Here is a 24,480-nt window from a genome sequence, read left to right as displayed (position 1 = left end):
CTACTTTCCTTTCGAGTTTTCCATATTGATTTAGACTACCCTTCAAAAATGTAGTATTTTTTAAAAATATATTAATAATTTAATTCAACAGGGATGCATTGAAATGATTAAAAGCAAATGCTGTTCTTTTAAAATTCCTATTCATCAAAGATTCCTGAAAAAAATTCTGTTTTCACAAAAATGTTGTGATAAGATTATAAAAGTTTCTTTAGCACCACTTCAGCATATTAGAATGATTTTTGAAGGATCATGTGATACTGGAGACTGAAGTAATGGCTGTTAGTTTTTTTTCTGTTAGCATGTTTCCCGGAAACTTATAAAAAACAAGCTCAGATGTCGCATTAATGGCAGAAGCTACTTAGTGAAAATATTTTGTTCTCAAAACATAGATTTTTTTTTACTTTATCATTAATAATAATGACTAAATGTAATACACTTTAATAATAATGCTGATCAATAGCCCCTTTAAAAATGCTCAGGAAGTAAGTATTAATTTTTTGTCCAATGAACTCTCACCTGCTCTCCTCCCAGTCTTTTGGCTTCTTGGTCTCATTGGGTTTGATACAGCGGATGTAGTGAGGTGTACACTTCATCAGGGTGCTCACCAGATCGTTGGCTTGTTTCTGTCATTACAAAGAAAAAGAGGATGTGAAAGAGCTAAAGCATCTAACAAAGTTACTTAAACTGCCATTCAAAATGTTGGGATTGGTAAGACTTTTGTTTTTTAAAGAAGTCTCTTATGCTCATCAATTCGATCAAAAATACAGAAAAAAACAGTAATATTGCAAAATGTTATAACAATATAAATAATGGTTTCTATTTAAATATACTTTTAAAATATAATTTATTCCTGTGACGCAAAGCTGAATTTTCATCAGCTGTTACTTCAATCTTAAGTGTCACATTTGAGTCACATTTTAAATGAAAGCATTTTTAATATGCTGATTTATTATTAGAATTATCAATGTTGGCAACAGTTGCGCAGTCAAATTTATTTGGAACCTGTGACTCTTTGATGAAAAGAACAGCATTTATTTAAAATATAAATCTTTTTTAACAATATAAGTTTTTGCTATCACTTTTTATCAATTTAACACGTCCTTTCTTTCAAAAAAGAGAAAGAACACAAATTTACTGATCCCAAACTTTTGAACTTTTGTATATTGTTAAACAAGTTTTCTATTTTAAATAAATGCTGTTCTTTTTAACTTTTTAATCAAAGAATCTTGAAAGTATCAACTGTTTCCAGCACTGATAATAAATCAGCATATTAGAATGATTTCTGAAGAATCATGTGACACTGAAAATTCAGCTTTGATTACAGGAATAAATTAGATTTTAATGTATATTAAAATAGAAAAACACTATTTTAGATCTTAATAATATTTCATAATATCAATTTATTTCTGTATTTTTGATCAAATAAATGCAGCCTTGATGAGCATAAAGAAACTTCTTTAAAAACATAATAAAAAAAAAAAACGTACTGATTCCAAACGTTTGAACGGCAGTGTATGTGGGGGAAAAAATGTTAAACTGAAAACCACTTAATCACAGTCAGGAAACCAGAATATGTGAAAAGTGTTTTCGTTATCAGTGTAGAAACAGCAGAAACAGGTTCAGAGACCTTTAAAGAACCTGCAAGATGAGATCCAACTCACCTTGATTTTACTCCCTGCAGTAGTGGGTCTGCCTTTTTTCTCAGCATTGAGGTTTTCTGGGAACAGGGCACGGATGAAAGGTCTAATGAAGAGAATCAAACCAGGCAGAAATGATTTGGGGTTGGTAGGAAAAGAGAGGAACACAGCAGAAGAAATACAGACTGTAACAGACAGGAATGTTTTGAATCTGCAGACCAGGGTCACTTGAATTCCTTCGAGCCACAGTGCACATTGTTTCAGAGACCATCATCACTGGGATGGTCTGAATACCTGTGGTTTTTAATCTCAGCTGCTCGCTGTCCGTTTGCTCACTTTTTACTGACATTCAGCATATAGCAGTAAATTCATTAAGGATTCAAGCGGATAGCACTCAAACCCTATTGTAATTGTTAGAATGGTCAAGGATCAGCAATCTCCAAGTAAAACTGATCATGCAGACAAACAGCAAGTTGTAGAGGTTTACCACCTGACGGGGGTGCTACAGCGATCAAAAGTATGAAACCGCTCATAACTCCTAATTCGTCAGTCGCAGATACAAGTGTATGTCGTTGGAATCCTTGGCTCACGCTGGACAAAACACCTGCCTCATATTTGATTGTGAGCCCAGCAAAATTTTCAGGTATGTTGGATTTTTTTTTAAATCTACTTTTGCTAACTAGTCTTAGGTTTTTTGCCTGATCGGAACCAAATCAGTGCAGGAAGATTCTCTGGAGAGTAAATAATAATATCAAAAAAAGCTAAACTTTGATCTCACATCACAAAGGGATGGCAAAACGTTCAAAAGGGGCAGGGCAACTTTTAGTAAAATGCCTATAACTCCTAAATGGAATTAGATATCTTTGCCAAACTCAGAACACTTATTTAAAAGCTCAATCTGAGGTCACAGGAAAAAAAATCACGGGGCTTGGCGCAATAAGAGGGAAAAACCATAAAAATGGCTATGGTCTTGGTCCAAAGTGCCACAAGCGTCTGTAAGGACATTTGCATATCTAAAAAAAAACATGGCCCTAAAGGTCTGTGAGAAATTTAAAAGAAATCAGCCACTGGGGTGGCGATATCACATTTTTCAAGGCCATAAACGACTGTACATTGTGCGTTTTGTGACACATACACACAATATTCATATCATATGATAGACCTCCTCATTCCGAACAACTTTGCCTCTAGAACCACTGCTATCAATCAAATTGTTTGTTAAATGATTGAGAAAATGTAAAAAAACCTATTTTTGCTAACTAGTCCTTTTTCGCTCAATCTGGAAAAAAACACTGCAGTACAATTTTCTGGACTCTCTAGGTCAATATTTATCAAAAAAAAATGTTGAAATTTACCCCCTAGGAAGCTATTACAGGGTCGTTTAGAGAAGGGGCCTGTTCAAATTTACCCAAAATCCTATAAAGCCTAAACGGAAACTCAAAACTTCACCAAACCTGTCGAACACATGCAACGGGTGATTCTAAACAAGCATGCAAATTACCACAGCTGGCAGTATAACAGTCAAAAATGTAATATTTCTATGGTAAATTACCTGGATTTGCCACTAATTAAGGTGGTTACAGGCTTGCTAAATAATGTCTTTATATTAGGGGTGGGCATAGATTAATTTTTTTAATCTAGATTAATCTAGATTAAATCTTGGAATTAATCTAGATTAATCTAGATTAAAATGGCTAATTTGAATTCTGATGAAGGCATTCAGAATATGTGTGCTACCCAAATAATGACTAAACATGTTACACCGTACTTTTATTTTGACAGGTTGCCGTGAAGTTTCTGTGTATACAGTATGACATGATGCGAGTTTTCTCAAATGAAACGGTATAAGTGACACTCACAGCAGTTTTGGAGATTGAGTTTATCTGTTCATGTGAGATGCAAATGCCAAAAATTACCGGGAGCGTCACGTGTGTTTCAGTATGCGTGTAGTAAAAGCGCGTCTCCACCATTCATAGTATGAATTTCATACATACAGCTAGGCAAACGGAACATACCGGATTCATATTAAAACGGTCTTTTTGCATTTCAGTTTTCACAGACACTAGTCCATATCGCGATTTGAATTAAGTGACAGACCATATTTGATTTATGAATCCAAAAAACGACGAATTTACGTGGCATTTCGCGCTATAGTAGATTCGGTTTTTATGAATGGAGGACGACGTGATCCCGTCTGTGTTTTGGCGGAGGAGACTTAAACGCGCGACCATATTCTATAGTCTTTGGTATACATCCGCGTTAAACTATCAAGGTGAAAGTCATCATAGCTTGCGTAGTTTAGACCCAGCTCCCAACCCAAATTTGAGAATAGATTAACGGCGATATTTTTTTTATCGCCCGATAAAAGTCTCACGTTAACGCAGCACGTTAACGCCGATAATAGCCCACCACTACTTTATATGTACTTAAATGGCTTAAACCGCTTGTATTTGCTGCTTGCAGCTATATTTATTACTAGTTTCCTCAAAGCATCTGTACAGTTTTAATATTTCTAAAATATTAGTGTATGTGAATGGGCAAATTTTGTACCATATACCAGCTGGTTATGAAACAAAAAACATAGGCGTCTACTCTTTTCAAGGGAGATTAAAGGAGTGGTCTAGACTCAAATAATAATTCCTCTCTGCAGCATCTGTGAGACATTATAGGTTTAAATGCAGAAATCAAGCTTATATTACCAAAAGTTTTCACATGAGCATGCTTTATTCTTAAACCTCTTTATTGGGTTAAACATCGGGGAGTGGACCTACAGGGCTATGTCTATGCAGATGGACAGGAACCCCTGCATTGTCACTGAATCGACAACTAAGATTTCTCTTTCTTCTGTTCTGTGCAAAGGACCTGCTGGCCAGTGCAAAGGAAGTTCCCCTGCGAACTCTCTGTCTGTGTGTGTGTATACACATGACAGCACGTGTCTGAATGCCGTCTGAAAGTGGACCCCCAGAAGGCTTCACAAAGGGCTGCAGGAGGAGACGGTTTGCACCAGATGGCTTCTGGGGCCCAAAAGAGGCCCAGGAGCACATAAGAGCGATGGGCACACTCTACGAGTCCTGCTCCCTTGAGAGACAAAGGGGCCTTTTGGTGTCAGAAACAATGATAATCTCTTGCACACTTCTATTATGGGCCCTTCAGCTGGCCTGATTATATCCATGATTTACATATATTAAGATCTTCAAGCGTTCAAAGAGTCTTTTACGAGCAGCTGTTGGATGAGATCACAGACTGGCTGATTTTATGATAGAGGAGTGATACTTACATTTCACTGCTCTGCATCAGCTCGATCAGGTCAGTGAATAGCACATCCCTGTTCCTCTCACAGAAACCCTCTGCGTCATAAGACACCTGGAGAGACACGTAACGGATCATTTAAACAGTTGTGTGTTCTGGACAGGGTTAGAAATTCAAATCATTGTTTGAGTCACAGTTGAGCTAATAGTTGCTCAGATTAATGTCAGTTCAACCAACCAATTACTTGCATGTACTTACTTAAAATGACTACATTTACAAATAAATAATTATATAAATAAACAAATATTCTAGGACTGATATTTCATTTTGATCTGGACTTTGTTTTTATATCTATTATAATTATTTATACTGTACACTTGTATTATTTTAAAATATACTACCAGTCAAAAGTTTTTGAACACTAGGATTTTTAATGTTTTTTAAGTATCTTCTGCTCACCAAGCCTGATTTATTTGATCCAAAGTACAGCAAAAAAGTACAATTCTGAAATATTTTTACTATTTAAAATCACTGTTTTCTATTTGAATATATTTTAAATGTAATTTATTCCGGTGATCAAAGCAAAAATGTCAGCATCATTACTCCAGTCTTCAGTGTCTCATGATCCTTCAGAAATCATTCTAATATTCTGATTTGCTGTTTAAAAAAATCATTATTATTATTATCAATATTGAAAATGGTTAAGTACATTTTTTTCAGGACTCTTTGATGGATAGAAAGATCCAAAGATCAGCATTTATCTGAAATAAAAGTTTTTGTAACAATATACACTACACCATTCAAAGGCCTGGAGTCAGTAATTTTTTGGGGAAAATAAATTATAGAAAGTAATACTTATTATTTAGCAAGGATGCTTTACATTGATTAAAAGTGATGTTAGAAAACAATTAGGTAAAGACATTTAAAATAAATGACCGATAATAAATGATCATAAATGTTTTTTGTGCAGTAAATCAGAATATTTGCTGAAGGATCATGTGTGTGACTGGAGTAATGATGATAAAAAAATCTGCATTGAAATCACATAAATAACATTTTGACTGGTAGTGTATGCATCTCACAAATGCATTTATATTTTTTTGGAGACATCCAAATATTCTCCTTTGTAATTTTATTAAATTGTTACTATTATTATTTCTTTTCTTTTAACTCTTTTAAAATTTTCTCTTTGTTTCATTTTTTTGGTTAGGGTTTCATTTTGACTTTATTATGGGTTTTCCTTTGTCTGTAGAACATGCTTATTATAAATCTAATGGTGCAGGATGTGGACGGACTCCCCCTGCCTCCCCTTAGAGCATGCCTCATTAAACATGGGGTATGTGGATGGTACCACACATACTCAACTACCTCAAGGCAACGAAGTGTAAACGAGACTGAGAGGGAATCCAAAGTAAAAAAAAACAGTGAGAGAAATGGAAATGAATGAGGAAACAGGCAAAAAAGTAAAAAAAAAAAAAAAAGAAAGAAAATGATATAATAACACTGCAGAAGAGTGCGGGGAGGTGGGTAAAGAGATGCTTGATTCAACAAGAGGTATTAATACCTTGCCAGCATAATGGTGGATAATGAAGCCCTGGTTCCAGCTGTTAAAGTGCTCATGATTGTTAATCTGCATTCTGAGCTTCTGCAGCATCGTCTGGTCTGCACCCTCACCCTTCGCATGCATAGTAGCACACACATCGTCCAGTATACTCATGATGCCTGGAGGATTCTGGGAAAGGACACAAAGATTGATTCAAATGATTAAATACATTAATATTTTTAAAATAGGCTGTTAGACTCAACCTTTAAAGTGATATTTCACCCAAAATTGACAATTCTGACATTAATTACTTACCTTGTCGTTCCAAAACCTTTGTTCGTCTTCGGAACACAAATTAAAACATTTTTGATATTTTAGTGGTTCAACCTTTGGACTATTTGGTTGATGTTCTTGGTACCTTTCTGAACCTTGAACACGGTTCGACTCTTGTGTCAGAAAGCTATCGGATTTCATCCAAAATGTCTTCATTTGTGTTACAAAGACAAACGAAGGTCTTATGGGTTTGGAACAACATGAGGGTGAGTAATTAATGACAGAATTTTCAAATTTGGGTAAAAGTATTTTACCCACATATTATACTAACATTCTATAAAATATTTACAAACATTTATGTCTAAGCATTTGAAATCGTTTTAGCCCACATTCACAGTCTTTCAAGCTTAATCAAAACTCAGGAAATGAATCATCATACATCAACCTGGATGAAAACAATCCGACACACTCTGCGTTTGAACACACAGCTGTCTGTACTGTCAGAAAATTTAGACGTCTCTTTCTATCCACAAAGTCCAACGAAAGGAAAACAGCTTGTAAGTTTCTCACAGACAAGCACAGAGAAGCACTTTCTCACATGCTGTCAAGCTGACATGGATGGTTAAGGTTCTCCCTTGTTGTGAATTTCATGGCTTTGTGTTTCTAGATATGCCTCTAAATTGAATTTGGAGGCATATCAAGCATTTTCAGGCCATTAGACAAACAGTCATGGGAAGAGAACGGGGCTTATGTGGATATGGATCTGAACTTCTTAGTTCACTAATGTTAGTTTTATTGATTTACCGCCCTTGGCATTGACAGATCATATCCAGCTTTCGAAATAGATGGATTGTTTTGCACAGTTAGTGAAACTTACTATTTTACTCTCAATGAGGTCACAGACAATCTTATTGTTGAAGTACTCTATGGGAGTCCATCGGATTCCTTCCTGTACATACTCTTCCTGAAGAGAGGAAAAGAAAAATGATGCAAATGATCCTGTACAATGGTGGAGCACAAGTATATAGTCCTTCCTGCACCGCTAGAACTAGGTTAAGAGAAAGGTGGGACTGATTCAAGACACAAATCCATGTCACAGCAAAAACAAAAGCAATAAAGTGTTACCTGCTCAGCTTTCAGAGTCAGCTCAATGAAAATCTGCTGCAGTTTTTCATTCACGAAGTTGATACAAAACTGTTCAAATCCATTTTTCTACAAAGCAAATGAAAACAAAAAAGAGATACTGTCACTAGGGAGCAAAAATAATATTAGTAGTGGTAACAAAGGAAACAAATAAGTTGCAAATAAGCTTTGCTGATAATGTAAACATCGCAAACAATGATTCAATTGTTATTATCATCAATAGTATTTAAATACAGAGTTGGTGCTTGAGAATTTAAATTTTAGTGGTTAGTTGGAATTGGAATTTAAAGGGTTGAGAGCTCTGTTATCCAGCTTTATCCTTCTTACGAAGACAACACAGGCAGTTATCTTAAAGGTCTCAATACCAGATGCCAAACTAAGAGATTATCAGATTAGTCAAGCTCATTATTATGTTATCTGTTTACAAGAAAAGAGGGGAACCAATCCAGGCAATTAAAAATCAATCATCTTATCTCATTAGACAGACCAGATAGCTACACATCCTGTTAACTGCTGTGAAAACAATCATTCCATTAGTGACGACTGAATAAACGCTCACCTGAAAAATCTCGAAGCCATAAATATCTAATACTCCAATGTTCAGCTCCTGATGGTCCTTAACCATGGCTTTATTGATTGACTAAAGAAAAACAGAAACCAATTTAGTGCTTATTATCTAACATCTGTTTTTATTGGGGATGTAGTTGTACAGTATATGCTAGTACCTCCACCAGGTAGTCAAAAACACGAGCGTGCAGGGCTTTGGAGAGAGCGTCACGAGTGAAACACGCCTGTTCCACATTCAGTGTCACGTCTATAGACTCTGACTTGCCTCCCCACTTGCCGTCCATCTTGCGGCTGGTGAGTTTTTCTTTAAGACGATGCTGATCGATGCCCAACAGGAAGGCAGGAAATGCCAGAACTATGAGTAGGAGAAAGAACAGTTGGGTAGAGTCAGAATCATAATTGCACACAATGCCATACACAAGTGTTTTTAAATGTGTAATTAGTGCTGGGCGATATAACGGTTCTAACGGTAAACCGCACACTATATGTATTTTTGAAAAACTGGCATACTGGTACAAGTGGCTTAGCAAGGTGAATTGAGAGGAGATCCCTGTTAAATGTATACACTTCTGACTAATGGTTAGAAAACTTTTAATAACTAATTCTTTAACTGGCCAAATAAACCAACCATAAACGGTGGTTAACAGAAGCTAGAGACGCTGGAGAAGCAATACTGTAGCAGGCAGAGCAAAATTACTGTTCATGATGCGTGAAATATTGAAAGAAAATCCAAAAATACTGAAAAAAAACTTGATAGATAGTGAAACCACCAGAATCCTAAAAAAAAAAACTTTTGGCCAAACCACTCATCACTATGTGTAATATACAGTAACTGTTAAAATGTTGGGGTGTCACATATTTTTGTCAAAGTTTTTTTTTGAAAGGAAAGTTTAAAAGACCTGCATTTATTTGAAATGTATATCTTTGGAACGTTCAAAATACTTTACGGTCACTTTAAATCAATTTAATGCATTGTTGCTGAATGAAAGTATTAAATGTATAAAAATCCCCAAACTTTTGAATAATATAATGTAATATAATATACCAGTCAAAAGTTTTGAACAGTAAGATTTTTAATGTTTTTTTTTTTAAAAAGAAGTCTCTTCTGCTCACCAAGCTTGATCCCAAAGTACAGTAAAAACATAAAATAAATACTATTTAAAATGAGGGTTTAATTTAAATATATTTTAAAATGTAATTTATTCCTGTGTTTTTAAAGCTAATTTTTATCACTACTCATCACTACTCTAGTCTCAGAAATCAATCTAATATTCTGATTTACTGCTCAAAAGCATTTATTATTATTATTATTATGTTGTTGTTGTTGTTTTTCAGGTTTCTTTGATGAATAGCAAGTTCAGAAGAACAGCATAGAAATCTGTGCTGAAAAATATATATATCTTTTGTAACATTGTCTTTCCATCACTTTAGATCAATTTAAAGCATCCTTGCTAAATAAAAGTATTCATTTTTATCATTTATTTTCCTTAAAAAAAAATAAAATACTGACTCCAAGCTTTTGAATGGTATAGTGTATACATTACAAAAGCTTTTTATTTCAGACAGATGCTGATCTTTGGATCTTTTTATTTATCAAAGAATCCTGAAAAAATGTATTTAAGTGTTTTAAATACTGATAAAAATAGTAAATGTTTCGTGAACAGCAAATCAGCATATTAGAATGATTTCTGAAGGATCATGAGACACTGAAGACTGGAGTAATGATGCTGAAAATTTAGCTTTGATCCCAGGAATAAATTACATTTTAAAACATACTGAAAAATAGAACAGTTATTTTAAATAGTAAAAAAATATATAACAGGCTTGGTAAGTAGATCAAGTAGAACAGATTTCTTCAAAAAAATCTTACTGTTCAAAAACTTTTGACTCGTTGTGTAATATAAGATAATATAACTTGGAAAACAATGAAGAAAACAGTGGTACATCATACATATGACTCATGTGCATTTTTTTCGGAGTAGTCACAACAATAGATCTCCTCTGAGGAGAGGCACGGGTGAGACACGAGTTACTGACAGCCCTGCGCCTCACTCGGTTTCTGATGAACCCCGCCTCTTCACTGACTCACCTCCTTAAAAAGGAAACTGTCCTCATTCAGCCCTGCTAGTGATGCAGTCCGTCACACTGCTTAAGTATGGCTCATTATTCAGATGTTCGGGTGTGGTAGAACAGAGCGCACTAACTAGTCTCCCAAAACAACGCAACTATAAAAAGATCTGGGAGGTTCCGTGGCTTTCAAAACCAGCCTTGCATGGTGTCAGTCAAAGACCTTTGTAAAAATGTATGGACTTGCAGTGGAAGACGTTATCTATAGAATTTATTTCCCAGGATGCACAAGCTCTTTGCATACGGTTTTGTCATGAGCAGGCGACCGAGCAGTTGTGCCGTGTGTGGTTTTAACATTGGCAAGCCAACACTAAATGTGTGAAAGCCGCTGGCGGCAGACAGGAAGAGGGGTTAGGGGGCTGGGAAGGGGCAGAACAGGAAAGGCACAGATTAGCTTCGTCTGCTCCCAGCACAGCGTGGCTTTATGCCACAGCAAACAGCCTCTGTCATTCAAGTGCAATGCTCCACCTGAGAGCTTTAAGACACTTGAAGAAAAGGAGAGAGAGAGGAAATAGAGGGGTGGGCTGGAAGTTCAGAGCTTCACTGTGTAATTTTAGGGTGTGATGTAATACGCAGATACCAGGCGCATAAACAAAGCTCTATTTTCTGTGGTAATTTGGTGTGGCAAGGCAGTTTGGCATGAGTTAATGCAATGAAATAAGTTCAAATGAGGACACCAAAACTGTGCAAAACTGAGTCTATATACATACACTCGTCATTTTCTACAGCAGCGTAATTCCCTGCTTCCCTGAAAGCGATGTTCCCAAGGTGAAGAATTCCTGACACAATCTGCAGTACCAGAGAGCGGTCCATCCCTGAGATACCAATCACTTCCATGGCATGCTGGGGTCAGACAGAGAGGAGAGAGGTAAGTTACAACAGTGTCTGCAAATATGGAAAATAGTTGTCATATTTGAACAAGCAAATGGTTCACAGCTATATAAGACTCCCATAACAGCAGAGTCTGACTCAAAAACCAAGCTGGCCAAATCATACTCACCAGGGTTTCCTGGAAGTCGTGCTTGTCGTTAATATCATCAACCTTGTAGGAACCTGACTGGTTGAGGTAAGTGTAGTAGTCCAGGTTGGTGATACCCAGACTACTTTTCTGGTCTCCGCCGGCTCCTTCTATTAGCTGTGAAAAGATGTAATATTCAGTGTTGGGGTAAGGCATTACAAGTAAAGCGAGTTATGTAATCAGATTACTTTTTTCAAGTAACTAGTAATGTAACACATTACTTTTTAATTTACAATAAAATATCAGATTCAGTGTTCCTCAAAATGAATAAAAACAGTGAAATGCAACTCAGAATATGACGCAAACCTGCAATAATTTAATATGTTATATAATACAAATATCCTTTATGTATTTAATCCCATTTTATTAACCAATGTCTTTGCGGCTGGCCTTCGATGATCTAATTCAACCACACTAATAAGCAAAAATTACTCAAGATAAACTGCTGTACAGACGTGAATTTACTTTTCCTTCAGCCTGAGGCTTTTGGTGTGAAAGGGCTTTTATATTTGCCAAAAATATAACTTTTTATAAAAAAAAAAAAAAACTAATAAGTAAGCCCTGTCCAGATTTATAAAGTTACACAAAAGTAAAGTGACGCATTACTTTCTATAAAGTAATGTAATTAGTTACTTTTTTAGGAAGTAATGCAATATTGTAATGAATTACTTTTAAAAGTAACTTTTCCCAACACTGGTAATATTTTCATAAAAACCAATAAATATTTTTTAAATGTTTTGTGTTATATGAAGGCCACATTAAAGTGTTCTCATAAACTTGTTACCATTAATTTTACTCCTAATACATTTTTTTCAATGGTATTGCATTTTTTTTTACTTTTGTCAGTGAAGAGCATGAGCTAAATTGTGAGATTAAATATAAAGAAAATAAAGAAAAATCAACGTAACATCAATTTTGAGCACATTATTGTTCTTAAGCACAATTTCAAATTCAAATGCCATTTAAAAGTTTGGTGTCAGAAAGTTTTTTGAAAGAAAGGAATGCTTTATTCAGCAAGAATGCATTACATTTTTTTTAATTTCATATAAATTCTTTTCTTTCCAACTTTCTATACATCAAAGAATCCTGAAAAAAATGTATGATGGTTTCCATAAAGATATTAAGCAGCACAATTGTTTTCAATATTGCTAACATTGATAAAAATAAGAAAATGTTACTTGAGCAACAAATCAGCATATGCAAATGATTTCTGATGACATTTTTATCAAATAAATACAGCCTTGTTGAGCAAGACTGACCCTAAACTTTTGAATGGCAGTATAAAAAGTTTGAAAATATTATTTAATGGTGTGTGTTTCTATTTAGGATATACGAAATTAATTCTGAAATGGCATGTCAAAAGAATCTAAAAATGTTGCGGAAAGTTTGCAAATGTAATTTACACCAACGTCACAAAACGCCATTTAACTACACAAAATTTAAGACGTGGATGAATATTTATGACTTTCTGGGAAAAGAAAACTTAGAACTCTCCTGGACAATGTTAGCCTACAAATGAAACAAACTAGTGAGAGTGTGAAAAGTGCTTTAGGAGTGTTTGTTTTCGAAAAGTCTGCAGGGCCAAAAGAGTCCACAGTTGAAGAAACACCACAAAACAAAAAGTGCTAAATAAACGTAACCATAGGAAAACTCTCAAAGTCTCCAAACTTGTGAAGGAGAAACAGTGGTGAGAAGGCCTCGTTAAGAAGAAGGTCAGACAGACTCTCCCTCTTCCAAAAAACTCAAGTGGTAAACTCGGAACAACGTGACCTGCTTTTCAAAGCCAAATGGCTCCATCTTCCCTTTCCCGAATTTGACTGCGGTTATTCATTCAGTTTTTCCTCATAACGTGCTGCGCTTATGCTGTTGACAGTCACAGCGACATCTTCTAAGAGAAGAAGCCCACCGCAAGTCCTCTTTCTCACCTGGTAGAAGATGTGGAAGCTCCTCTCTCCGGGATTCCGCATCACCACACGTGATTTTTCCAAAAGGAAATTGGAGATTTTCCCACCATCTGGCTCACCGCCGGAACTGAACTGAATCTCAAAGTATTTCCCCTGTCAGGGAAGATGAATGTTAAAAAGACACAGACGTGATGTACTGCAGGTGGATGTGTATGCCCAGAACTGAAAACACACACAAACACTCTTTTCTATCATTTATGTGTCTCTCTCTGTTCATTTATGTGTGCTGACTTGTCCAGACTTAACCTGTAATGACATTACCAGCCCCTTCAGGACCCCTAGATGCTTTTTCATCCACAAAACTCTCCTATCCACTACACAATCCATTTATACCACTACTAATCCATTATTCTTACAACAAAGCTACACCAATCCCAAGAGAACAAATATAAGACTGACTTGTCTGGGCATAATGAAGCAGAACTGCAAGTAAATGTGGCGTACAGCATATTTTGTAATGGCTGCTTTGGCCTGTGAGTATTTGTTTAGGCCAAAGCCTTACGATAACATCATATTTATCAAATATACTCAATGCAATGGCAAAACATTGTTCTTTCTTTCGTTTTATATTTAAATTGGATGATCAGCCTGTTTTTGTTGGTTCTAGTGCAACTCTGATCCTCTCAAATTTATCCTGAGGACAAAATGTAGCCCAACACAAGACATGCTGTCTGTTTTCTTCAATAAAACAAATATATGGGAGGATGATCGAAGCTTACAAATCGACTGGAGTTGTTGTTCCTCACTGTTTTAGCATTCCCGAAGGCTTCCAGAAGAGGGTTGGACTGCAGAATAATGTCTTTGACATGCTGTGTGGACATAAACAGGAAAAAGAGAGAGATTGAGAGTTAAGTTGACGTTTTGCGTACTGTGGAGGATTATAAGCACAGTAAAGAACTTATGCTGATCTGAAACTCATGAAATGAGATCAGCGAGTAACGCCCATCCTGCAGAGTGAATTCAGGTCAAACTGGTCATCTCAATGTCAAAAAGTGGCCTAACTGACCTGAATTCATCCACCACACACATATCAATGTCAGTATGCGTACACATTCCACACAGAATTTGCACAGCATCGTCAACTCTGGGCAACCAAATCGCACAAACATGTTTTTAAGAAATCTGAAATTAAACGGCACATCGCTGATGTAAACAAATTAGAGCCGAGAACTTTGCATTTGCAACACCAGGAAAAACACACATGGATAATTTGCATATGGACAGAGAAAGTACCAACTTCAGACCACACAAGTGAAAAACAGAAAGACATACAGAACTTAAAAAGAGGGAGATGAGCAAGACATACAGCAGTGACGGTCATATGATCATGAGGCTCTGTGACATTCAAAAGATCAGACAAAGGGGAGCAGGCCGAGCAGAAAGCCTTTCTGTTATACTACAATACGTTACTTTGTTCAACAAGTCACCAAACATACTCATCAAAACACAGCCTGTTCACTATCAAATCATTAGATTTAACACATAGGGAATGATTTCAACATGGATATTTTTTGTCCCTAATAAGTACAGTGGGACATTTAATTTAATTCAGAGTGATTAATCATGAACATAATAAGGCTTTTAAAATATTAATAAAACTAAAAGTTTAATGAAGTGCTTTGAAACACGCTGCAATATTTTATTTGTTGACGGAATTTCAACTGAAACGCCCCCTTTTTAAAACAGCCAATAGCAGGGCTGCATGATTAATCGAAGATGATTGTCATACGCATTTTGTCAGTAAAGCCGGTTCTGTAATCAGTACTAAACCTCCAGCATGTGCTTTCAGATAGAGCAGCATTTACTACACAGAGCCATGACAATTGCGGCTTTTGTTTAATCGCGATTGCGATTTATCGGCCCTAGCCAATAGCGTTTCGTTTATATTAGCTTGGGTCAGAGCCCTTGAGCACAGTAAAGCCCCATTTGACAGTGTATGACTGCCACTTCTCATTCATAGTTCATAGTTCTGTGTAGAACTGAAATGGATCCAACACATTTTATGGTCTGCGCCGGTTCGTGCATATGATCCACTCCATTCTATCATGTCTAGCAGACTTCTTTCCCCCCAATGGAAAGCATATGTACACTGTCTGAATCGTTCACCATCTCCTATATAGTGCACTACATGCCATTAGTATAGGATTCGGATTTTAGAGAGCATTTGTTTGGAAAGAACGTTTGATGAGAAGCTGAAGTGCAAGGTGATCCATATTTGAGCAAGTGAGAGACTGTAAGTTTTGAATGCTTATATCTTCAAAATACAAATTTTGTTATTGTTTTGGAGCACACTAGCTTATAGATAAACTTAAGGCTGACATATTCATTTTAAAAGTCAAAAAACTTGATTTTGAGTGAGTAAGTAATTCTGTGTGGACCACACATTTGGGATAATGTTTAGATATGGAAGACTGGACAAAGGTACTTAAAGAACAGATTAGAAAGAATTCATTTATCAAAATGTTATGCAAAATACAAGCATAACAGATTTAGATGCTTTTTTTCTATGCATTAATAAACAGTTAATTCAATCTGATAAATGCAAGCAACAAGTGTCAGTCCTCTGACTCTGAGCTCACTCACATGGCTCTTGAAGGGGCTGAGAGGGGGGCACAGGACAGATCAGAAGGGGATTGTGGGGGACAGATGGCTGCTGGTGGGGTTTAAGGGATGAAAGAAAGATTGTAAGAGACGGGGGAAGAGGAATAATGTCAGATGACATGGATCAGGATTCTGTGAGTACATAAACTGTCAGAAACAGTAAAGTCATCTGAAACAGGAAGCCACCTTATGTTGTTTTTCCATTCAAACACTTAGTATCACTGCGTGTATGACAGTTTTTATGTTTGTTCATTTTGTGCGACCCACCTGAACTCTGGGACCTCCACCTGAAATTTTGGAAATGTAGCCCATGATGTATTTTGCTGCTACCGTCTTCCCTGCGCCACTCTCACCACTGAAAAAAAAAACATTAAAAAAAAGATGACAATAAGATCATTCCTGTATAAATCAATAAACAAACAAATAATTTTATTTAATAAATGCAGCCTTGGTGAGAGAAAACATTAAAAATCTTACAAGCAAAATATAAAGCTATTATACACTTCCAGTCAAACGTTTTTGAACAGTAAGATTTTAATTGCTTGGTGAGCAGAAGAGATTTCTTTAAAAACATAAAAAATCTTACTTTAGATTTAGCAGTGACAACAATAACATCAACAGCATTTAATGTTTTACCAGTCCAATTTTTTATGATCATATTAAAACCCAGACTCTATTTTTTCCCACCTACAGCAGTTTAAAAACAAGAACAGGAGGGTGTTAACAACCAAGACCAGCCCCTTTTGTGCCCTACAGCGCAATACTAAAATCTGCTCAGCAAGCTTTTAAGAGGGTCAAAGAGGGTTTAGTAGATTCTTATCCTCAATTAATACAGATCAAGTATAATGGTGATGGCGAGAGGGGAATTTCTTTTAATTAACTAAATATGTTTCCATATTAGTCCATAGTGAGCTATAGTCTGCAATGCATTGTTCATAAATGAGAGCACATGCTTATTTACATATGTAAAGGGCATGTGTTTGAATCAGATTGCACACAGAACAAGAGGTTGGTTTATGCAGAGAGTAATCAGTATTGTTTTAAGGGACCATATGTATACATCTGTGATGTTCACAAAGGTTGCATTTATTTTATCAAAAATACAGAAAAAAACAGTAATATTGAAAAATGTTTTCTCTTTCACTATATATTATTATGTAGAATTTATTCCTGTGATGGCAAAGGAATTTCATAAGATATTACTCAAGTCTTCAGTGTCACATGATTCTTCAGAAATCATTCTACTATGCTGATTTGGACCTCAAATTAAGCCAGATGAAAATGTCAGTCATTACTTCTGTATAGTCATGCTGACTCCATTTCTTTTCCTGCTTTACCCTCTACTTGCATCCTTCCGCCTGCCCTTTGCCTTTGGCAGAGCTATAAGCATTGAGATGTATGTGGTTTGGCGGATGATGACAGAAGAAGCTGGTTTATTTTTCTATATTTTTTCTATTACTGATGTCAGTATTGCCATTTTGAGAAGGCACAGCTGTGGTGCATTAAAGGAAGCTTGGGAAAGCAGTAAGAAGTCCATTACATCACACAGCAGCATTACTGCACAATTAATTTCACTTCTTCCTATCGTGAAAGTCTCGCCATACATGCAGAAGAACTTCTCATGCCGGCTCCAAGAGTTCTTACAAGAGCTTTAGCCTGCCATGTGGTTTTCATTCCTTTGTCTTGCGACTTTATAGGCTCTGCACCTTAAAGGAAATGTTCCTGCTCGTCTACAGGCGATGAAAGATATGGGAACACACTCTTATTGTACACTATGACTCAGTCCACTTAGATTAATTGTCTATGGCTATTTTTAAACAGGTCTTTGGGGGATTTGTAATTTGTATGCTGTAATACTCATTTTTAACTTCCTGCATACGTTTGCTGACCAAAAATGGACACAAATAGAAAGAGAGATGCGTCAGTCATTCAGTCTCATTCAGTAAGTGACGAGTCATGAGAGTCATTATTCAGCAGCAGAAACATCAGCTCAGCAAATACAGCACTGGGTCACACCGGTGGGTGTGAATGCTTTTGTATTTCATACTGTACAGGCCACAGAGACAGCCATACTAATGAGATGGCAAAGTGTTACTGTTAATTCTGTCCTTTAGCACATGCAAAGTCTACTTTATTTAGTAAATGGCTTCCTCTCTTGGGGAAGAGAGACTATTTTGATACAACAGATTTTGCTACATCCTTCCTTCTTGTTTCCACCAACCAATGCTGTATCATTATACCACTACAGACAATGAAAAATCACAGCATTCCAAAAGAAAGATCCAAAAAGTCCTACACTTTTGGCAATATACAATACCTTTCAAAAGTTTGGGATCAGTAAGATTTTTAATGTTTTTTTTTTTTTTTTTAATTAGATTGCTATATTGTGAAATTGAATTTTCAGCATCATTACTCCAGGCTTCAGTGTCACATGGTCCTTCAGAAATTGTTTTAATATGCTGAATATTATCAATGTTGAAAACAGTTGTGCTGCTTAATAGTTTGTTTGTTAACCTGTGATACTTTTTTCAGGATTCTTTAATAAATAAAAAAACAGCATTTATTTAATATAGAAATCTTTTGTAACAATATAAACTTTCAAAAGTTTGTGATTTTCTTTCTTTTTTGAAAGAAATTAATACTTTTATTCACCAAGGATGTGTTGATAAAACCGATAAAAAGTGATAGCAAAGACCTCTATTTTGAATAAATGCAGTTTTTTTATATATACATTTATTCATCAAAATTAACCAAAGGTTCCAAAAAAATATTAAGCAGCACAACTGTTTCCAACATTGATAAAATAATTGCTAAAAGTAATAAATCAGAACATTAGAATGACGGGTCATGTGACACTGAAGACTGGAGTAAAGGCTGATGAAAATTCAGCTTTGCCTCACAGGAATACATTTTATTTTAACCATTATTTTAAACTGTAATAATATTTCACAATATTACTGTTTTTTTGATCAAGTAAATGCAGCCTTGATAGAATATGCAGCATATGAGAATTACTTTAAAAAAAACATTAAAAATATTACTTATCCCAAACAGTCTATATATAATATAATATAATATAATATAATATAATATAATATAATATAATATAATATAATATAATATAATATAATATAATATAATATAATATAATATAATATAATATAATATAATATAATATAATATAATATGTGACCCTGGACCACAAAACCAGCCATTTATACACTGTATAAATAAGCTTTCCATGTATGTATGTATGTATTGTTAGGATAGGACCATATTTGGCTGAGATACAACTATTAACTATTTGAAAATCTGTAATCTGAGGGTGCAAAAAAAAATCTAAATATTGAGAAAATTGCCTTTAAAGTTGTCCAAATGAAGTTCTTAGCAATACATATTGGTATTCAAAAATAAAGTTTTGATATATTTACGGTATGAGTAAATGATCTTTACTTAATATCCTAATAATTTTTGCCGTAAAAGAAAAATCGATAATTTTGACCCATACAATGTATTTTTGGCTATTGCTACAAATATACCTGTGCTACTTAAGATATTAAGCAACACAACTGTTTTCAACATTGATAACAATAAGAAATGTTACTCGAGTACCAAATCAGCATATTAAAATAATATCTAAAGAATGTGACACTGAAGACTGGAGTAATGACTGCTACAAATACAAATACAGCTTTGCCATCACAAGAATAAATTACATTTAAAAAAAAATCTATTAATTGGAAAACAGTTGTTTAAAACAGTACTAATATTTCACTATATTACTGTGTTTTTGATTAAATAAATGCAGCCTTGGTGAACATGAGAGGCATTTAAAGAAACCCAAACTTCTGAACATTAACTATCCATGTGCAAAGGAACTGTCCTTCATGCATAATGCTCTTTAGAAAAACGTGTGCCTGTCCTAACCAAAATACAGCTTGACCACAGGATGCCTGGGCAGCAATTTCACTGAAGGTTTTGTTTACTAATCTGGGTCATCACAATTCTACTTCCAGTCTCTTTATGCGGTCTGACTGAACTGGAAGCGCCTTTCTCCCTATACAAACAAACGGCTGAGAAAAATGCTGAAACTGAAGTCACTTACTATAAAGTAAGCACTACAGTCACCATCCAGCCCACAGGTGACTATGAGATCTGAAACAAAGAGCTCAGACTCAGCAGTGAAAAATCTCCCTTTCTGCAACTTCCCCTCTTCACCGTGTTTATCCATATGTCATGATGCTGCAGGGTGGCAGGGGGAATTCAGACACTTGATTTGAATGAAATGTTTTCTTAAACTAAGGTGGGCAAAAAATTTCCCAAGCTTTTTTTAAACTGCACAACTAGCAGCATAAAACGTGAGAGCTGTGCGAACCAATTTCATACAAAGTAAGTCACTTCCTTGCTAATTCCTAGACATATCCTTTCTCCAAACTTAAACTACTGGTTGAGTCAGAGGCTGACATGTTGGACAGCTCAAACAAACACAGCAATACAGAACCACAGTGTTCACTTGGCTCTTAAATGAACAAATTAACTATAATGTCTCATGTATCTCTCCAATCAAGTAACTTGTTTCTTGACTCATCGACTTGGTTTTGGTTAAGGTGAGTCAGACTTTAGCTTTCTGATTGCCGTCTCCAACAGGAAGAACCCCCTGCAATATTACACCAATCGCCAAACGACTATTCATTGGAGTTTCCTCCAATTTACAGTAGCAGATGGTCCCTCTAAGGGCCTTACAAGTGAGTTTCCTGTGCTCAAGCAGGAAGCATAGGTTACAAAAGCTCTTGTGCTTTGTGTCCTGTACATCCTGGCCAAAAAATATGCAAAATAAAGACCAAAGGATATAAAATTACTTTGTCTATTGTTGTTTCATCAAAAGGGAGAAAAGATATTCTCACAGATTGTAAGAGAAATGCACATTCAAATGGCAGCGCTGAGGTTGTTGGGTTTGTTGAATCTGTTCTATTCAACCGTATTTTAACCGAACACCCTTATCTGTACAACCAAAACAGTACTGACGACCTATTCACTCTGACAGCCCAGTGACTCTCCCATTGCAATGTCTGCATTGATTTCATACCAAACCTAATTGTATGTCACACCCTTCCTACGTCACACACAAACAGACTGGAGAAAACACCTGAACCTGAACGTGAGTAATGTGCATTTTAACATACTAATTTAGTAGAAATAATTATAAAAGAATAACACGTTCAAAAAATGTAATCAGAGTATAATGGACAACAAAACTAGTCTTAAGTAGCACAGGTATATTTGTAACAATAGCCAAAAATACATTGGGTCAAAATTATCAATTTTTCTTTTATGCCTAAAATCATTAGGATATTAAGTAAAGATTACATTCCATGAAGATATTTTGTAAATTTCCAACCATAATACATCAAAACTTAATTTTGGATTAGTAATATGCATTGCTAAGATCTTCATTTGGACAAATTTAAAGGCGATTTTCTCAATATTCTGATTTTATTGCACGCTCAGATTCCAGAATTTCAAATAGTTGTATCTCGGCCAAATATTGACACTTACGACTGGTTTTGTGGTCCAGGGTCACATTTCAGTTAAAAAATGAAATTGAGAATCCTAATAAACAGCTGTTGGGAAGGTTACTTTGAAAATGTAATAGGTTACAGATTACAAGTTACCCTATGTAAATGGTAATAAGTAGTAATTATTTTGATTACTTAAAGTAATGTAACTGATTACATTTTGATTACTTTTCTAAACTGTTTTTAACTAATAATTTCCAAACATTTAAACCACTGAATCCTGTCAGAATTTTAAAATCCTTCATCACTTGAATTAAGATGATAATAATTTAGGTTTAATGAAGTTTTAAAATCATGAGATATAGTTTAATTGCTATGATACTGTTTTTGAAATCCAACACTGGCATCTAACAATGCTTTGGAAAAAATCTTTAAAAAATAAAGCACGATCTCCTTAAAACTTTGCATGCTTGTTTAGCATGCAAAGCTATGCATGCTAAACCCCCCCCCCATTGGTCGATTTCTTTCAAATTTCTCACAGACCTTTGGGGGCCGCGAGTCAAATAGGCCCACCGAGTATTGTTTCGATCGGCCTCCATTAACCATGTCTAATAGGTGCTCAAACTTCATTTGCCAATGGCAGCCATGTTTTTTTGATATATGCAAAATTTCCTTATAGACACATGTGGCACTTTGGACCGTTCGCAACTAATTATCATGCTGATTTCAAACGTTTTGGCGTACCTTAGCGACGGAGAGTTGAAAGTTCGACTATTTTATAATTATTGATATTCTCCCTCCAGAGAATCTTTCTGCACTGGTTTGGTTCTGATCAGGCAAAAAACCTAGGACTAGTTTGCAACAGTAGGCTTTGCAAAAAATCAGAAATACCCAAAAATTCTCACAATCATATCTACGGTTTTGTCCAGCGCGACTGCAGTTTAGGAGTTATGAGCGATTTCAGACTTTTGATCGCTGTAGTGCCCCCATCGGGCCAATTAGAGTGAGCCTTAGTAACATTGTGAGTCCTACCATCCCTCCAAGTTTCAAGTCTCTACGATTTACAGTTTGGTCTGCACAATCAGTTTTACGTGGAGATTGTTGACCCTTGGTCATTCTTACAATTACAATAGGATTTCAGCTCTACATGCTTGCACCCCTAATAAAAGAGTTATCGAATAAGCATGTGCCCTATTCTGTGTCCTAAACTCCTGAAACAATTGTCTCTCATAGTCAATGCAATTCGGGAAAGAAATCAATCATATCTGTAGGTGTGTGAAAATATTCAGATGTAACCCCCTCTGTAATGGTTAACATTTTCATAAGTAGTTTCATTTTTTTCTCTGTAACTGTAACAGATTACAGTTACATTTATTTTGTAATTAAATTCCATAATTTCATATGTAACTAGTTACTCCCCAACACTGTCCATTTATGAGAATTACGAATTAAGATTCCTGTGAGTATTCAGATTGATGTTCAGAGAGGATAAGTTCAGAGTCAACATTAGAAAGTTCTCTCACCTGATAATGACACACTGGTTCTCACGATCAATCATCATGTTTCTATACATGTTATCAGCTAAAGCGTAGATATGAGGAGGGTTCTCATACTGAGCCTGGAAGAGAGGGAGAAATGGAGAAAAGCAGATTAACTTTATAATTTACATTAAAATTCATGTTTAGAATGGCATGAGCTCACATTAATAAAAAATGTCTTTGCTGTAGCCTCCACAAGCTAATGATTATTTGACAGGAACTAGAAGCTTGATGAGGAGCCAAGACCTCTGGCCAAGCGTGGTTAAGAACACAGACCTGTACATGCTGTTCTGTGCCGGTATAGCCAGGTGGCTTTAATGTGTAAGGCAGGTCTGCACAGCTATTTTTCTGACTAAGAATGCAGCTGTTAAAAGCATTTGCACCACGCCTACACACAAAAAAAACCTCCTTCTATTAAAATCATTACTAGGAGCAATTACTGTTTACAGAAACCGCTAGGTATCGAACTACATAAAGAGCTTTATGAGGACGGTTTCGATACAGATCACTGAGCCTAATTAGTGTGTGTAATGAATCAAGTTACATAACACTCAGGGAAAACTAAACCTATGGAACTAAATGTGAGCTGTGTTGTTCAGTAAACCATGAAGAAATACTTACTGCGCCTTGGTACATCTCGATTTCTTTCTCCCCAAAGTAAGGCATTTGTTTGAAAGGGTTTACTGAGATGAGTACAGGACCAATGTATGTCTGCAGGCGAAGGTCAAGGCTCAAAAGACTGCTAAAAGATGGCAGTAAAGGGACAGTTCACCCCAAAATCAAAATTCTGTAATTGTTTACTCTCCCTAATGCCACTCCTTACCTGTATGACCTGTATGGTCTTTCTTCTACAAACACAAGAGATAATATTTAAAAAATGCTTTTTTTGTCTATATATAATGGAAGTGAATGGGGTCCAAATTTCGCTAAAGTAGAGTTGAGGTCAAAAGTTTACATACACCTTGCAGAGTCTGCAAAATGTTAATTATTTTACCAAAATAAGATAGATCATACAAAATGCATGTTATTTTTTATTTAGTGCTGTCCTGAATAAGATATTTCACATAAAAGGCGTTTACATATAGTTCACATAAGAAAGTAGTTGAATTTATAAATAATGACCCTGTTCAAAAGTTTACATATGCTTGATTCTTAATACTGTGTTTTTACATGAATAATCCACAGCTGCGTTTTCCTTTGTTTAATGATAGTTGTTTGTCCTGAACAGTTAAACCGCCCACTGTTCTTTAGAAAAATCCCACAAATTCTTTCGTTTTTCAGCATTTTTTGTGTATTTGAACCAT

The 24,480-nt window shown here is 35.6% G+C and overlaps 1 protein-coding gene across 4 annotated transcripts in view; it reads right to left on the bottom strand.

Annotated features, from left to right (window-relative positions):
* Positions 1-24,480, bottom strand: part of myo1ea (myosin IEa) — a 65,347-nt gene that overhangs the window by 18,760 nt on the left and 22,107 nt on the right. For all 4 annotated transcript variants that reach the window (XM_073836199.1, XM_073836201.1, XM_073836202.1 and 1 more), the window contains exons 3-17: positions 23,798-23,887; positions 23,162-23,256; positions 16,390-16,477; positions 14,241-14,330; positions 13,483-13,614; positions 11,540-11,674; positions 11,250-11,382; positions 8,571-8,767; positions 8,405-8,485; positions 7,828-7,914; positions 7,580-7,666; positions 6,451-6,618; positions 4,915-5,000; positions 1,662-1,743; positions 517-623 (exon numbers count right to left, since the gene is read on the bottom strand). In XM_073836199.1, coding sequence (XP_073692300.1) covers positions 517-623; positions 1,662-1,743; positions 4,915-5,000; positions 6,451-6,618; positions 7,580-7,666; positions 7,828-7,914; positions 8,405-8,485; positions 8,571-8,767; positions 11,250-11,382; positions 11,540-11,674; positions 13,483-13,614; positions 14,241-14,330; positions 16,390-16,477; positions 23,162-23,256; positions 23,798-23,887 — 1,658 coding nt within the window. The remainder of the gene's footprint in view (positions 1-516; positions 624-1,661; positions 1,744-4,914; positions 5,001-6,450; positions 6,619-7,579; positions 7,667-7,827; positions 7,915-8,404; positions 8,486-8,570; positions 8,768-11,249; positions 11,383-11,539; positions 11,675-13,482; positions 13,615-14,240; positions 14,331-16,389; positions 16,478-23,161; positions 23,257-23,797; positions 23,888-24,480) is intronic.

Source organism: Garra rufa, chromosome 3 (genome assembly GCF_049309525.1).
Source record: "Garra rufa chromosome 3, GarRuf1.0, whole genome shotgun sequence".
Lineage (NCBI taxonomy): Eukaryota > Metazoa > Chordata > Actinopteri > Cypriniformes > Cyprinidae > Garra > Garra rufa.
Note: the sequence above shows the minus strand (reverse complement) of the source record. Positions and strands in the feature narration are given on the sequence as shown.